The 16203-nt window shown below is 53.3% G+C and overlaps 1 protein-coding gene across 1 annotated transcript; it reads right to left on the reverse strand.

Moving 5' to 3' along the window:
- Nucleotides 1-1242: 1242 nt before the first annotated feature.
- Nucleotides 1243-14652, reverse strand: LOC117801841 (mucin-16-like). The gene is made up of 3 exons (XM_034657718.1): nt 14522-14652; nt 3326-7291; nt 1243-1434 (listed from the first exon to the last, which is right to left on the reverse strand). Exons 1-3 carry the CDS (start codon nt 14607-14609, stop codon nt 1310-1312), a joined length of 4179 nt encoding a protein of 1392 aa, XP_034513609.1. The 5' UTR covers nt 14610-14652; the 3' UTR covers nt 1243-1309.
- Between the last annotated feature and the right edge of the window lie 1551 nt (nt 14653-16203).

Below are 16203 nucleotides of genomic sequence, written 5' to 3' on the forward strand. Positions count from 1 at the left end.
TTGGATAGGCTGGTTTCAGGCTCCAGAATGAGTTCCCGGGAACTTGTATCTCTCTGAGCAGTTGACCGGTGATAGTTGCTGATGATGGGTATTCACGAGTTGTCCAGATCAAGGTAGATGCAGGGTCGGGCAGAGTATCGAGAAAGGGATCATTTACATAAGGCTGTGTGCTTGCATTCTCAGAAGTAATGGAAACATACAGTGTTGTCTGTCTGATCTACTCCTGAAGTCTCAGCAAACATGGTGGGCATCCACTGGCCAGCAGGAGAAGCTGTGACGTGATACGGTGTAGCTGTCCCCTTAGCCCTCCATTGCTAAAAGATGTACTCATGATTTTGGATTTTGGGAAGTATTAGTGATTGTGGTGAGGTTTCCCATGATTATAGATTAATACCTTTTGAGTTTGTCCTGAGAGAACATATAACAAATCTTGTTTCTGACCACCTGGGGGAGTGTCTGTCCCTCCTTTTCTACATGTACTGGTCCTTCCCCATACCTGGCCTTATTCACCCCTGCCTGTGGTCCCTGTTCCCCCATCTGAAACCCTTGACTGCTGAATATTATTTCTAAGGAATTAGGCCATAATTTAACACCCATCCTCTCTTACTATTTCCCATTTTGGAAACTCCTGTTTGGCCTTTAAAGGAAGCTAAGTGCAGGGAAAATTAGATTATAAAATAGGTCAGTCTCCAAACCTCTATCACTTCTTCCTGACAAGAGAGAACCATTTCCTTTTCCGAAAAACCTCTGGGACCCAGAGTTGACTTTCTCATGGCATCACATCTTCCAAAATGGTGGCTTTTTCCCATGTAAGGATCATTCCAGGAGCCATCAACCATCCCTGATCAATTCTTTCTTTTTTTTTTTTTTTGAAAGATTTTATTTATTTATTTGACACACAGAGAGAGACAGGAAGAGAAGAAACACAAGCAGGGGGAGTGGGAGAGGGAGAAGCAGGCTTCCTCCCGAGCAGGGAGCCCAATGCAAGGCTCGATCCCAGGACCCTGGGACACTGACCTGAGCCAAAGGCAGACGCTTAACAACTGAGCCACCCAGGCGCCCCTCCCTGATCAATTCTTATCATGCTAGTTTTGGGCTTCTTTCAGTAAGAGCCACATACTAATGAACACGTTCCGAACACAGAATGATCTCTTGTGTTCTTGGAGATACTTAAGACCCACATTGAAGAAACAGGTCCAAGAGACCTACATTCTTAGGAGAACTGCAGGTGGTACCAACTTCTCAGACTAGTTCTAACAAAAGCACAGTTTACCACAGAACAGAAAACATGGTTTCTCGAAAGACAAAGTTAAGCAGCAGCTATCATACCTTCAGGGTCGACCACTGTCACAGGTGTCGAAGGATCACTGTTCAGCCCTGAGGAACTTTCATGTGTGGGCAAGTTAGTAATGGACACCACAGTCCCGTCAGTGCCTGTAGGAGAGACAGGTGGGTTGGATGGATATTGGTCAGTTTAGAAGGAAGGCACTCGAGAAAAATCAGGATGTGCACACTTTGGAAACAAAGATTATTTACAAGGAAGTGTTATTCAAAGACTAGAGACAGGAGAACATAGCGTTAGGGTAATTTGAATGCCAACCTTGCACAAGACTTGTGCCGTGAACAAGCACAACGGAATAAGATATTAATGGGCAGTAATTGATCCTCTTCTCTCTTTAGTTTCAGCATCAAAGGAATCCATATAAAGTCTGGAGGTCAGGGGCATCAAAGAGCTGGTCTATTCTATAAAGAATGGGCTGGTCAAAGAGGTATATGAGTGAGGCAGATGGCTGCCCAGGGGACTTCAAATCGGATATTCCAATAGGACATAGTGGAGGGCATACACTAGAGAGTGTCAGGAAAGACTGTCAGATTCCTGATGGGAAGCTGTTTGTTTTCCAGGTAATGACAACTAAGGTGATGTGATCAGTCATTGCAGGAAGACGAGACACAGAAGCCACATACTTCTATTCCCACCAGTCTTCCCAAGAAGGATCGCCCACCAGGGATACCTAGGGAAGCTTAGTCACGATGGGCTGATTCTCCTCTGGGTGAGAACAGGTGACCCGAGAAGAAGTTTCAAAACCTAAACATAAAACAGTAGCATTCTACCATAGTGTGGAGTGATTCTCCTACTGGATTTTTACCCCAAAGCATTAAAAGGACTCAAACGGATATTTGTCACTACTGTTCATAGCAGCATGATTCATGAAAGACAAAAGGTGAGACAACCCAAATGTCCAACCACGTGTGAATAAACGAAAGGTGGTGTATATTCATGATGGGATACGATTCAGCCTTAAAAAGGAAGGAAACTCTGAGACCTGCTACCACACGGATGAACTTCGAAAACATCCTGCTAAGTGAAATAAGGCAGACACAAAACGGCAAATGCTACATGATTCCGCGTATGTGAGGTACGCAGAACCATCAGATTCATAGAGACAGAAGCAGAATGGTGATTGCAGATGCGAGGAGAAGTGGAAAAGGAGGAGTTAGTGGTTAATGGGAACAGAGTCTCAGTTTGGGAAGATACCAAAGTTCTGGAGACGGATGGCGGGGACAGTTGCACAGCCATGGGAATGTGCTGAGTGTTGCTGAACTATAGATTTTACCTCAATAAAAGAGAAGTTTTTTAAAAATGTGACATGCGTGCACTGGGTGTTATACGCAACTAATGAATCATCGAACTTTACATCAAAAACCAGGGATGTACTGTATGGTGACTAACATAATATAATAAAAAAACATTCAAAAAAATTGTGACATGCGTGGGGAGCCTGGGTAGTGCAGTTGGTCAAGCTCCGACTCTCGGTCTCAGCTCAGGTCATGATCTCAGGGTCCTGATCTCAGAGTCGTGAGATCAAGCCCTGTGTCAGGTCCACGATGCGCGAAGAGTCTGCTTGTCCCTCTTCCTCCCCCTCTGCCCCTCCCCCTGCTCATGCTCTCTCTCTCTCTCAAATAAACAAATACATCTTTTTAAAAAAAATATGATATTCATCGGGAATAGCTACAAAGCCCAATATGGATGAGCAACCCCACACTCTGGGTACGAGCAGGCGACTTTTACAGTGATCTAGAAAACCAGATACAGGGAGCTAAAGCGGCCACCTGGGCCAACTGGGCATTTCCCTGCAGCCAGAATCCTGAATGAATGCAAGTCAAATACCTTGTTAAAAACAGGGCAGGGGATTTCTTACCACATTCAATGACCAACCAAGGAAAACAAACCCATTTCCAAGGAGGCAGACGCGGCGGGTCCTTACTCATGAATGGGGCAAGCTGTCAGATCAGGAACAGCGGATTCCTGACCCTGGAGTCTCACCTCTGCGGGGTGGGGCCTCTGACAATGCAAAGGTGGGTGTCCGGGGGGGCTCTGTCTCGGCTCCAGAAGAGGTTAACGCTCCTGACGAAGTTCCGGCCGGCTCAGTCTCTGCTCCCAGGCTGCCGTGCTCTAGCCCCCCGTTTCTAGTCCTGGGAGAAGGGTGCCTAGTCCGTGCCAGAATGCGGGTAAATGGTGAGAAGGAGACCCAGGTCGAAGCTGTGGGATCTAAGGGAGAGGCCGGGGTCAGGGCTGTGGCAGACAGATCGGAAGCATCAGGACTGTTGCTAATGGTGGGGGATGTGTAAATAGAGGAATTTATTCCCCCTCCAGAGGATGAGCGGGACTGCGGCACGGTGGAGCTTGTCCCTGCATCCTCGCCAGTGCCCACGGAAGACGTGGCCACGGGGGGAGACGGGGAAGATCTCGTGCCCAGCAGTACAGAGGCCAAAGAGGAAGCAGTTTCCCCCATTGTGGGGGAAATGCCCAATGCGGCAGCCACCTCGGGGGGCACAGAAGAGGCCAAAGAAGAGGATCCTGGCCCAGCTCTCCTTATAGTCAGTGATGATGCTGACCAGGGGCCGCTTTGCCTTCCAGGAGTGCTTGGAGTTAAAGACAGAGATGAATTCCCTTTGGCGACTAAACTTATTCCCAGATCGACCGTGGTTTTTCCACGGTCAGATGTCCGAGTCACCGCTCCGCTGGTTTCCACGGAGCTGGAAGCGAGACGCGGAGCCTGTGTAGACCACTGGGGAGGTGAGCTTGGCTCATCTTCGGGCACAGAGCTGACCAGGCTTGCTGCCTCTGATGGTGCGAGTCCTGTCTTGGATGTCAAAGCAGTGAGTGCCGCTGGGGACGTGGGCTCTATTGATGGAGGACTAATGGGGAGGGGTGGAGAGGAGCTCTGTCCGGCTTCTGTGCTGGGGGGGCCCGAAGGTCTGGATTCAGACCCATTGATGTTGCCTCTTGTCCCCCAGGCTGTGATACCTCTAGTTGAAATATCTGAGGGTGAATAAATCAGTGAGGTGGTTGCATCTGTTTCTGGGCCCAGGGTGAGCCGGTGGGAGGCTGTGGCTGTACCCGCTCCTCGGTGCTGGCCCACGGTGGTCAAATCTTTTTTTTGGAAAGCACTGCTGTCTACCCCCGGACTTGAAAGTTCACGGGAACTTACAGGTGTAGACGTAACCAACGTTGTCTTGGATAGACTCGGACTTGAGGCATCAGGGGCAGCTGAGGCTGCGTCCTCTGTCGAGCTGGTACTCAGCCACGTGACCACGGGGAGAGACGTAGTGAGAGCCCACAGCCAAGAAGTGACTGTGTTCTCCTTACTGGTCAAGGACTCACCTGAGGCATCAGAGGGCAGTTCCCATGCGCTGTTTCCAGAGGCAGGGGAGACAGAGGCCGCCACAGACGCGGGTCGTGGGGTGGACTGAGTCCTGAATCCAGGGGACTTTTCTGCCGGATCTGTGCCCTGGGATCCAGTGGCATGTTCAGCTGTCTCTGTGCTGGTCCATGCTCCTGGGGCTGGGCTAGCAGGACCCGGCATCCTCGGGATTTTAGGGCCTTCGGGGCGAGTAGCTGGGCTGGGGGACTCTGTTGTTCTGTAGGTGCCTGTGGTTCTGAGCTCCTTCACTGGGCGGGAGGAGGAGACCTGAGCTGAACGTGTCGTGCTGGGATCCGGAGAGGTGATGTATGTGGTACCACTGGTGCTGGTCTTTCCAGGAACGGACACCTCAGGGGGTAATCCAGAAGAGTAAGAGGTCTCCTCAGTGTCCATTTCTGCTACTGCTACAGTGGTGGTGGTCTTCACAGGGGGAGCGGTGAGGGGTGGGTAAGAGCCAGTTTCCACCACCGTGCCGGGACGCTCTGAACTGGTGCGTGCTCCGGGGCTGAAGCCGGATGAGTCTGTTGACTCCGGGTGGGTGCTGGAGGCAGGGACTCTCTCTTCTGACAACCCCACTGATGGGGCTGACGTACCCCGGGCAACGGTGGCGCGTCTCCCTGCATCGGGGCCGGCTGGGGGCTCCCTAGGTGATGAGGACGTCGCGGAAGGTAAGCTGGGCGGGTCCCATATACCTGTTAGCATGCCTGCGGGGGTGCTACTCTGGGGTACAGACGTGGTGGTCACTGCGGCTTCGGCAGCAGGAGCAGAAGGAGAAGAAGCCGGAAGGCTGGGCCAGCCACTTCTCGTAGAGCCGGGCTCCGGAGGTGAGTGAATTGTGGCTGTTTCTGGAGTGAGAGGTGGGCTGGTCTCATCGCCAGAAACCGTCATCCCTGCAGACGGCACAGGATAGAGGGCGTCAGACGACGTACCAGGCGAGTGGCTTGTCTTCCCCACGGTGCTGGCAGCAGCCAGGGACTGAGACGCGGTTGCTGAGACTGGGACCCTGTCCGTGGCCAAGGCTGCATCCATGGACGTCTCAGTGGGGGATGTGGTTCCAGAGGGCAGGTGCGTAGTTCCCAACTTTAGGTGGCCGCCGTGTCCCCTTGTGGGATGGACCCTGTTGGAAGCACCGTCAGTGGCTGGGCCTCCCGTGTTGTGTGTTGTGAGCGTGGCCGTTGAAGGTTCCCTCGGAGACATTCCTTCCACGGAGCCAGTGTTTAGGGGACTGGTTCTAGGAACCATACTGGTAGCAGCAGGGGGAGTGGCAGCGGCTGGAAGAGAGCTTCGTGCGGAAGGGGACTTTGTCTCAAATTTGGGACTGGTCTCCGGCCGGGCGCTGTTGCGAAGGGCAGGGGGATCATTAACCGCGCTCTCGTGGGTCTGTGACCTCGCTGCCGCGGAAGAAAAGGCGGAGGCCCGAGATGACCGATTAGCTGCAGGAAACTCAGGGCCCGCTGAGTCTGTGTTGGTCTCTTCTGAGGCAGGGGAGGGCGATGGAGAAAGGGAAGTTCTCATTCTGGAAACGCTGGTGATGCTGAGGGTTGTGGGGCCACCTGACGGCTCTGACGCCAGTGTCCTGGGTATGTCTGGGGCTTCTGGGGAGGTGCTGGGGGCGAGCACCCTCCCCACTGTCCCTTCCCCTGAGGGAGAGGGATGGGCCAGGGCAGAGGTCAAAGTTGTGACTCTCCCAGAAGCACCTGCAGCTGTATTTCTTGGTGTCATGGGAAAAGGGGTCCCTGCGGACAGAGAAGAGGTCACTGTCTGTGCTGAGAAAGTGCTGGAGGCTGACCCTTGATCGCCCAGATCTGGAGCAGGCAACGGCGGAGATACACGGGAGGCTGGCGTGGCGTCTCCCTCAGAACCGGGTTCAGGGGAGGCCGAGGGACGTCTAGCGTTGGACGGATTCAGTCCTGGGCTCGTCGGCTCCCTGGAATCCGGGGTCGCCCTAGCTGAGGTCTCAGGATAAGTAGGAGAAAGCATCTCAGGTGATGAGTGAGTCCCTCCTGTTGTACTTGAACCAGCAGCTGTCCCCGTCTCAGATGGAGAGGTGACAGGGGCACTTTTCATGGTCTGACTCACACCTGTGGGCGTCTCAGATGAAGCAGTGCTTTCTGGGGGGGGACCGGTTGTGACCCCGCTACTCCCTGTGCTGCTGCTTCCTGTCACCGTGACCCCGGTGGGGACAGTCTGCCAGTGGGTGATGGGGTCACCTCTGGCTTCCATGGCTTCTCTGGGTGAAGTTCCTTTGGGGGTGCTGCTCTTCAGTGTGGAGAGCCCAGGGACTTCCACAGGAGGAGAAGGGCTGACGGCGGTTTCCATGATGTTTGATGCCACTCCAGGATTTGTCTCTGTCCACCGAGCGTGCTGGGGTTCACCAGTGGACTGAACTGAGCCTGCCTGGGTCTGTGACATGGCTGTTGGGGTGCTGGGAAGGGGTGCTCTGGGGTGCTCAGAGCTCCCCGGGGCAGCCATGCTGGTGCTGTGCCCTGGGTGGGGTGAGGACACCTGAGCATCACCTGTTGCCCTGCTGGTGACAGTCAGATTGTTCTCTCTTCCAGGAGCAGAGGTTCTGGTCGTGGTCTCAGCTGGGGAAGTAAAAGACAGGGCACTTTTGTTCACTGTGGTCACACCAGCAAGAACCTCACATGGCAAACTGGTGCCTGCGTGTGCCCATGTGGATTAAGTGCTGCGGCCTCGTGGTCCGGGATGGGGTAGGAGCACCGGACCCAAGGAGGCCCACGGGGTCAAGCAGGGACGGGTCAGCATTTGCCTTTTGGGGACAGGTCTAAGACTTAGCCCCTGAGAGCAGGCTGCTGGCTGCCAGTGGGCTCCCTGCAATTTTTTCTGTTGCATGATATAACTGGGATCTCTGCACTTTGTGTCCCTAACGATCCACCTTGCCTCTGCCTCTTACACCAGTTCTCAACCGAGTTCTGACCCCCACCACCACCCCCTCGCCGGGCCAGTTTGGGTTTTTACAACAAGTGATGCTCTGCTGCCACCTAGTGGCAGAGGCCAGGGATGCCGCCACAAACCCCAGAGGCTCAGACCAGCCAGCCCTGCAAAGAAGACTGGACCCCAAAGGTCAGGAAGCCTGAGGTCCAGAAAACTCGCCCCAGCTGTACCTCCCACAACATCTTTCCCGTCACCTTCTGTAAGTCATAGCAACATTCTTGCAGTTCCCCAGCCAAACAGATCATAATTCTGCACTCCTCTTTTCCTTCTGTCCAGTTATCATTCTCGTTTTTCACAAATTAATACCCATTCATCACTCAAGATTCAGTTCAAGCTCGTGTAGTCATTCTTTTGTCCTTACTGAATTTTCTAAGTGTTCTACAATGTGCACACATTCCTTCCACTGGAATTTACAGGAAAGTCTGAGAAGGAAAATAAATGCTGATGTGGGGAATGGAGGCAAAAGGAAAAAAATAAATTCCCTTACAACTTATAAGTCAGTCAGAGAAAGACAAACACCATACAATTTCACTCATATGTGGACTTTAAGAAACAAAACTGATGAACATAGGGGAAGAGAAGGAAAAATAAAATAAGATAAAATCAGAGAGGGAGGCAAACCATAAGAGACTCTGAACTCTAGGAAACAAACTGAGGGTTGCAGGAGGGGAAGTAGGTGGGGGATGGGGTAACTGGGTGATGGGCATTAAGGAGGGCAGGTGATGTAATGAGCACTGGGTGTTAGATGCAACTGATGAGGGAACAGAAGGCAAGCTGAGGACAAAGCAAAAACTGACACACACACACACACACACACACACACACACACACACACACCCCCCCGCAACCCCTCCCCCGCCAGGGGATGTGTGTGACATTCCTCAGGTCCTGGCTATGCTAAAGGAAAAAGAAACAGTTAACCTATAGAAACCACAATCCTGCAAGACTTGAGTCTCCCTCAGTTTGCAAATGTTTTAGCAATCTACAAGAACAAAGCATTTCTATCAATAACCCAGCTTCCGGAAGGGAATGTAGATACAATTGAATGTCATTGTAACCTGCAGCCCATCAACAGATACTTGAGGCGGGCACAGTGTAATGTTCCTCCAGGATATTCCCACCTATCTTCATGTGATGCCTTACTAGAGGAAAAAACAACCTTAACTTGACCATAGCAAGGCCTCTGGTATCCTGTGAGTCTTGAAACCTCCCTTTTTCCTTACCTCCCCCAACCCCACAGCATATAATCAGCCACCTCTCACAACCCAGGGGCAGCAGCTCTTTCTGCCCACAGGTCCTGTCCCCGTGCTTTCATAAACCACCATTTTGCAACAAAGAGGTCTCGAGAATTCTTTCTTGGTCGTGGATTCCAGATTCCACCCCACTGAACCTCACCTGTATCCCACAACCTCATCACAACCGATGAATCACTAAATTCTATCTCTGAGACTAGTAATACACTATATGTTAATTAAATTGAATTTAAGTTAAAAATTTTAAAAATAAAAAGGTATTGTGATAATTTTTTTAAAAGAGCATTATTCAATACAATTATGTCCTTTAGGTGCTGTTTATTAGTAATTGCTACTCTTGCTCAAACTAGGATTAAGGTTCTGTTTTAGGGCAAACTCCTGAAGTTTCTAATTTATAACTGCATTGTGAAAGCTACATGACCGTAATTTGACATTTGTTTCTTCTTAGTTCATTTAAAAGTCATTTTAGTGTCTTAGTGAATTTTTTTGTTAGTCTGCATTTTTTGTTGTTGTTGATTAGCATATTACTTTATTTTTATTTATTTATTTGACAGAGACAGCCAGCGAGAGAGGGAACACAAGCAGGGGGAGTGGGAGAGGAAGAAGCAGGCTCCCAGCAGAGGAGCCTGATGTGGGGCTCCATCCCAGAATGCTGGGATCATGCACTGAGCCGAAGGCAGATGCTTAACGACTGCGCCACCCAGGCGCCCCTTATTACTTTATTTTTAAATTGTGATCTAAGTTTGATTATTTTTATCTTTAACTTTGAAAGAGAGAGGCTGTAAACATTAAATATGTACATAAATGTAAACATTAAAAAAAATTTCCTTACAACTTTCAGCCCCTTGACAAGTCCTTGAAACAGGCAGAGTGACCTTCCTCTAGGAACCCAGCTGCCTCCCTGTTACTACTTTGCTAAAAGGCAAAAAGCAGTCTTCGCTTAACATTAGCCCAACTTCCAGGACCCTGTAAGTCTCCTTGAACATATAAAAGTTCTTTGGAAACTTCCTCTATCTCTGTCCCCAAGATATATGTTAGCAATCACCCTTCAAGCATATGGCCAGCTGACAGACATCTGAAGGGTCTCATGACTAAGGTCATCTACTAGTAAATGACCCCTCAAGGTCCTGGAAACCTTAGAGACTTACACTCTCCCTAACCCCCTTCCAACTTGAAAGTATATAATCAGCCAACCCTCATGACCCCAGTGCGGCTCTTTCTGCCCACAGGTCCTGTCTCCGTGCTTGAAAAAAATCACCTTTTTGCACTGACGACATCTCTGGAATACTTTCTTGACCATTTGTTCTAAACCCCAACATTTCCACATTAAGTATCACCGCTCATTTTCTTTTCTTCTGTAATGTGAATTTTAAAAATGCACAGCTCAATCATCTCCTCCCCGGAAGGTCTTCTTTGAAGCTGTGGTGGTGTGATTTGTAATAAGAAATGCATATATTTGGTCTTTGTTCCTCTTTTGGCAAAGAACTCCTAAAACCCTTGGAATTTCCTAAGTGGAGAGAGCTATAAAGGTGTCTTTTGTTATGGTGATGATGTGGCTTTGGGAAAAACACCTAAGGCTGGGGGCTTGCAGGGGGGTGCGGAAGACGGACACCAACCAAGTGATGAGAGGAAAGGCACCCAACCAAAGCTTTCAAAGCTCCCTGGCACCACAGTATTCTACCTTCTCAGGACAGCCTAATGCAGAGGTAAGATAAACAGATCATTTTTTTTTCTCATATCCAAGGTACAGACAGTTCTCTCCCTCACTGAGTGTCACCAGCTATCCCTCCACCCCCTCTTTCCACTGAGCTTGGCGTGATGGTCTCTGTGGGAGGCAATGGAAGGCACAAGGAGCCATGGGACATATATCAGCTCACTGTTTCTCCGAACAGAGCATTCTTTCTGAGAAGGTTCTGGTATAGAGTCCAAAGCCGAGGTTACATACTGGCTTTCTGTCCTCCAACTGGTAAGGAATGAAATCTCAAAACAGAGCGAAGGTCAGGGAAGACCTTTAGGTCTTTAGCAAGGAACCTTTAGGACCGGGTAGACCAGGTTCCCATCTTGTAAGCAATTAAAGAGATGGATGCACTTTGGGGGGAATAGAGCACAGAGAGGTCTCGGTGGCATGTCTCAGGAACCAGAGACTGGCGTAAATGTTCTCAGAGGCCCTGACAGAGATGAGACCAGTACTCCCAAGAAGGCACAGCCCCCGATGTGTGAATCCCAGCTCAGAGGACAGCAGGCCCCTGAGCAGGCTTCTTGCAAAAAGGATGCACTGGAAGAAGCCAGAACGGGAAGTTTGGCAGCATCCCTGGCCTCTCCCCACCAGATGTCAGTAGCCCTGCCCTCTGGCTGTGATGACCAAAAATCTCTCCAGACACCACCGTGGTCCCCAGGGGGCAAAACAAAAATCACACCCAGTTGAGAACCGCTATTTTGGAGTTATCTTCTAATTTAATCTAGATTTCTCAACTACCCCATTCTACATTTATTCTCACATTATAGATAAGAAACTGGAGGCTTAAAGAGGTTACCTCACTTGTCCAGGGAGTGGCAGAGGTGGGATTTGAACCCAGCTCTCAGGCACCAGTGTCAGTACTGCTAACTGCTCCGCTGTGTTGCATCTTTGTCATCCAAATACAGGGAACCACTTAGACTCCGGGAGGGGGAAGACCCATCACCCAGGGGTAAGGAGCAGAGAGCAGCACGAAGAACCCAGATGGGACTCCGGCCCCAAACTCCCTCTTCTGGTCAGCACTCGTCCGCACCAAGGGGACATCCGAGAAGCAGGAGACCGGCCTGTGCACGTGCCAGAGCTGATGGCTAGGGCCAGGCTGAGACCCGTCGCCCCCAGGACAGCATGCAGATGTGGATCGGCAGCCAGGAGCGTAGAGGCAGAGGGATAAGGGCCAGGCTGCCTCTCTCCTGCCTGTTCTTAGCGAAGCCAGTATTCACACGTAAGGCAGAGGAGTGTGCCAGACCGGGCAGGAGAAGAGCCGGGAATGGAGTAAGGACAGGACACGGACCAGGATGGACAGGGACCAACTTGTGGTCTGCCCTTGGACTTTCTCAATTTCAGCACTTAAAGATTCACATCCCAGGAACACCCTTGTCTGCAGGAAACCGGGACAGCTAGGTGGTGGCTCTCCTGGGATGTGTCCTCCTGACCTGGCACACATGCCCCCACAGCTGTAGACCTGTGATGCACTAAAGCTTCTGGGGCAGCTCTGAGGTCCAAGCAGGGAGCCGGAAGACGAGGGAGCAGGCTGGTACCCGCATCCAGAAGCCAGATCTCAATCGTAGCGGGGCAATCCGAGCACGGTGTCTAGAATCACAGCCCGGGTTCCAAGCACAGCTGTCCCCTGGCCGCATGGGGGACCGTCCTCTGAGCTTCTGCCCCCTCGTCTGTGAAATGGGGAGAGTCATCTGGACCACGGAGTCTACTGTCAAAAGTGGGTAGGTCCCTGGGTAAGCCACTGTGTCTGGCCTTGACGTTCCCAGAAGGTGGGAAGGGAGCTCATTCACCTGCTCAAACTGCCCACCTGGGGGCAGCCCTGGGAACATCAGGTAACAAGCTGGACACAAAGAAGCCCAGGGCTGCCCCACCTGCCTGGACCCATCACCTTCCTTTTGGGGGGAGGCCACCCAGTAACTGGGAAGAAAGGTGATTGTTCCTTGAACCTCAGGGGAAACATGAACAAATCTTTCCTCTTTTCCGGGAGATGAGTCCCTGGCACAGAGGACGTGCACAACATGAGATGACCGATGACCGTTACCAAGGTCCTTGGGGATCTTGGAGTGTCTCAGCCCCCAGGCAAGGAGGGAAAGAGCACAGGATATGGATGTGGGAAAACATGGATGGGGTCCAAGGTGGAGGGAGAGTGAGTGAGGAATGGATTTCCTCCAGCTCTGCAATTTTTTCAAAAATTACTCTTTGGGGAGAGGGAAACTCAGAGAGGTTAAGTGTCTGGCCTGTCAGGGCTAGATTTAGATTTCTTTTCATCTCTGCCCAGGGATTAAGGGAGTCTTTCCCAGCATTTAAGTCGAAAGTCCTGGAGGGTGTCTGGGTTGATTCCAGGGAAACCCTTACCCTGAGAGGTGTCTCAGGTATATGGAAATGATGGGACGGTGGGGAGGGGTGTCAACCCACAGTCCAGGTGACCAGCACTCCCCAGGACAGGAGCAGGAGTTTACCCAGCTCGAACAGCACCCTGGCATCAGACTTGGAAGTGAGCCTCAGGGACAAAAGCTGTTAAACAGCCTCTGTTTGTGGCTGCGTGCTTTGGGGACAGCTCAGGGGGACACGCCCCATTGGATCGGACGGAGGTGGTGGGGTTGTCCCATACAAACCCGCCCACCATTCAGGTCATTGTGTGGATGCCTCACAATGACATCTAACCACAAAGCTCTTCCCCGGGGCCAGAGCTGGGCCTCGGTGACTCAGGGCTGGGGGGCTGGGGAGCCTTCCCCACCTGCTCTGGGAGCTGCAGCCTGGCCTGGGTGAGGGAAGGGCAGGGCGGTTCCCAGACTACCACTGTCCAGGGTCTCATGAGGAAGCCCCTCTCGACTGCCCTTCACTCCCTGGTGGCCTCCGTTTCCCAGTGAAACACTGAGGACAGTCCTTTCTCCTCCCTTAAGCACCTGGCAGATGGTAGATGCCCCCCTCTACAAGCCTCCGGATGTCTTCACCCCCAAGAGGTTTGGCTAGAAAGCCCAGACTTCCTCCAAGGAAGCAGCTGGAGTAAAACAGTCCAGGGGTCTGGACAGTGCAGGGGCCACAGGTGGGGAATCGTGGACCTTCTCTCCATACCGAACGGAGCCCGGTCTCTCCCCACAGCAGGCGAACACACAATCTGGGCCCCAGCCTCTCCCTGAGGCCGGTGGGCTTGTCTAGGCAACGAGGCCCACGCTAATCCCCCAAAATGACCAACAGGCCTGCAAAGTCCCCTTTGGGATCTAAGAACACACCTCCCCTAAACCTCACAGACCGCCTTTCCTCTCCCCCCACCCACCGCTGCCCCCCAACTGCATTCTCCCATCATGCGGCCCAAATACACTCACATCACACCGACCCACCCCAAACGCACTTGGCAGCTTTCTGCCTCCTGGCCGTGGCCTGATCTCCCTGCCAGGACGGCCCTTCCCTCCCTTCCACTGACCGTGCCCCTAGAAATCCCTGCCAACCCCAGTGCCACCCTGCCGTTTGGGCAGACTCCCCGCCGTCAGTGCCCCTGCTCAGGCTCGCAGCCCTCGTGACCCGGTGGCCGCCTGCCCGGCCCACCAGCCAGGAGCGTGGGGAAGCCCGGCGCTGCGTCGGGCTCATTTCCCACCTGAGAGCTAGGCGCAGGTGCTGGGAGCAGAGATGTCAAGGGAAACAACCCCTGGGCAGTGAGGAAGCCAGCACAGGAAGGAATCAACGCCTGGCAATCTCTACACTGATCCCAGCGGGTATCTCATTCGTGACCGCAGTGGTTTTGTGAATTTGCCTGGCAGTTGGGAAAATGCAGCCTTGTCCGGCCTCCTGGGTGCCCGTGGGGGCTTGGGGAGCCTGAGGCCCTTGTCCTCTCTGTCCCTCTCCTCTAGCGGCCCCCGCCCAGCCCCACTTACCTGGGCCACAGAGGAGGAGGAGGCCCACAGCCAGAGGCAGCAGGTGCCGGGGCCGGCGGCCCGGGTGTCCAGGGCCCTCCCAGCCCATGCTCCTGCCTGGCCGCCCGGGCTGCGCTCCTCACCCCCTGAACGAGTCCCAGTGACTGAACCCAGCCCAGCCCGGCCCTGGCTCCTGGGAGGGTGGTGAGGACACGCCTTGCTGAGCTTTCCTAGAGGGGCAGGGCCCGCCCCGGGGGAAGCCGTGGTTCGCTGCTGGCAAAGGTCAGCTGGCATTTCTCAGTGCCCATGTGGTGACTAACACCCGCAGACCGATACCCTCTGTGAGGAGGGACAGAGGCGACAGCCACCCACCAGCCAAGCCAGGCTCCCGGGACTGCGGTCAAACCGAGACACCCCCATGGGACCATCTGGGCTGAAGGGAGGACAGGGAGCCAGGGCAGGGACCCGTCCCATTCTCTGAAGCCCCCGACGGGCACCGGACACCTTCCTGCTCCGGGGCTGGCACCACCAGACTGAGGCTGGGTGGACCCTCCCTGGGGGAGGCACGTCTGGCTCTGAGCGTTTCGGAATGTGCGGGAGTGGACAGGAGACCGCATTCCCACGTGGGAACTGCCCGGCTGCCAGGGGAGCCGAGGGCTGGGCCTGTTGTACCTTTCCAGCTCACCCTGCCCGCACCGCCCCCGCCCTGCCCCACATGGCCCTCCCGGGATCTGCAGCCCCTCACTCCCAAGCTGAACCCTTCAGCTGTCCTTGCCAGGGCGGATCGTTGCATGAGGGGCTGGCAAAGGGGTGCAGCGAGGGGATTTGGGATTCTGCCTCCTCCTTGAAAACTCTGTAGCCTCCGCAGGCTTCTTATCACCCCTGGCTCGAGCTGTACAACAGAAAGTGCATCTCCCCAGCCACCCACCCCGCTCAGATGGACAGAACAGCCCTCCTCAGGCACCGTGCTCCTCAGCGACCACCCCTCCACTCCTCCTTTGTCTTGCACTTGGGACACCCTACTCCTCAAGCCTCTGACAGCCTGACGGGTGGGCTTATCTGCTCCTCCAGGGGAAGGCACATGCAGGTGCCTGGTGTGAAGATGGGGGCAGCGGGCACCCTACGGGGCCTCACACCTCTCGTGCCTCGTATATCCAGAGCCAAACTCCAAGAACCCGGGGTCAAGGCAAGCTGATGAGAAACCCCCAGGTTTCTCTGGAGAGAAACCTACTCTCCTGTCATCTCGCCCTGCTCCCTTTCACACACTCCTAGGACAGATGCACCACGAGCCCCCCGCTCTGCTCTGCGCATGCGGCCTGGCCAAGACAGACAACAAACAAGACAGCTGATTGAGCTGGAGAGCAGAAGTGTAGAGGTTGACAGGAGACACCTGGCTCAGACCAGGAGGGGGCAGGGAATCAGGGAAGCCTTCCTGAAGGAAGTGCCGTGTAGTACACCAAGTCCGGAAGGATATGGATCAGCTGGGCCAGGCAGGGGAGGGAGAGAGGGAGGGAGAGGAAGGGAGTGGTCCAGAGAAAAGACACAGGGTTAGGAAAGACTGGAGATGGCAGGAAGGGGGAAATGGGGTCTGGCCTTTGTCCCGACCCCCACTCAGGGTTCTCTACCCCAAGGCACCCTCTCCCTTCTTTAAGAAAACAATCCTGGAGAAACAGAGGCAGAGCCACTGGGTCCTGTTGGAGGTG

The sequence above is a fragment of the Ailuropoda melanoleuca genome, chromosome 4 (assembly GCF_002007445.2).
Source record: "Ailuropoda melanoleuca isolate Jingjing chromosome 4, ASM200744v2, whole genome shotgun sequence".
Lineage (NCBI taxonomy): Eukaryota > Metazoa > Chordata > Mammalia > Carnivora > Ursidae > Ailuropoda > Ailuropoda melanoleuca.

Coding starts and splice junctions, on each gene's coding strand:
- LOC117801841 (XM_034657718.1), bottom strand. CDS start 14,609: ATGGGCTGGGAGGGCCCTGGACACCCGGGCCGCCGGCCCCGGCACCTG. Junction 7,292..14,521: donor CCTCCTCCTCTGTGGCCCAG/GTAAGTGGGGCT, acceptor TTACTTCCCCAG/CTGAGACCACGACCAGAACC. Junction 1,435..3,325: donor AGAGGCCCCACCCCGCAGAG/GTGAGACTCCAG, acceptor TCTCTCCTACAG/GCACTGACGGGACTGTGGTG.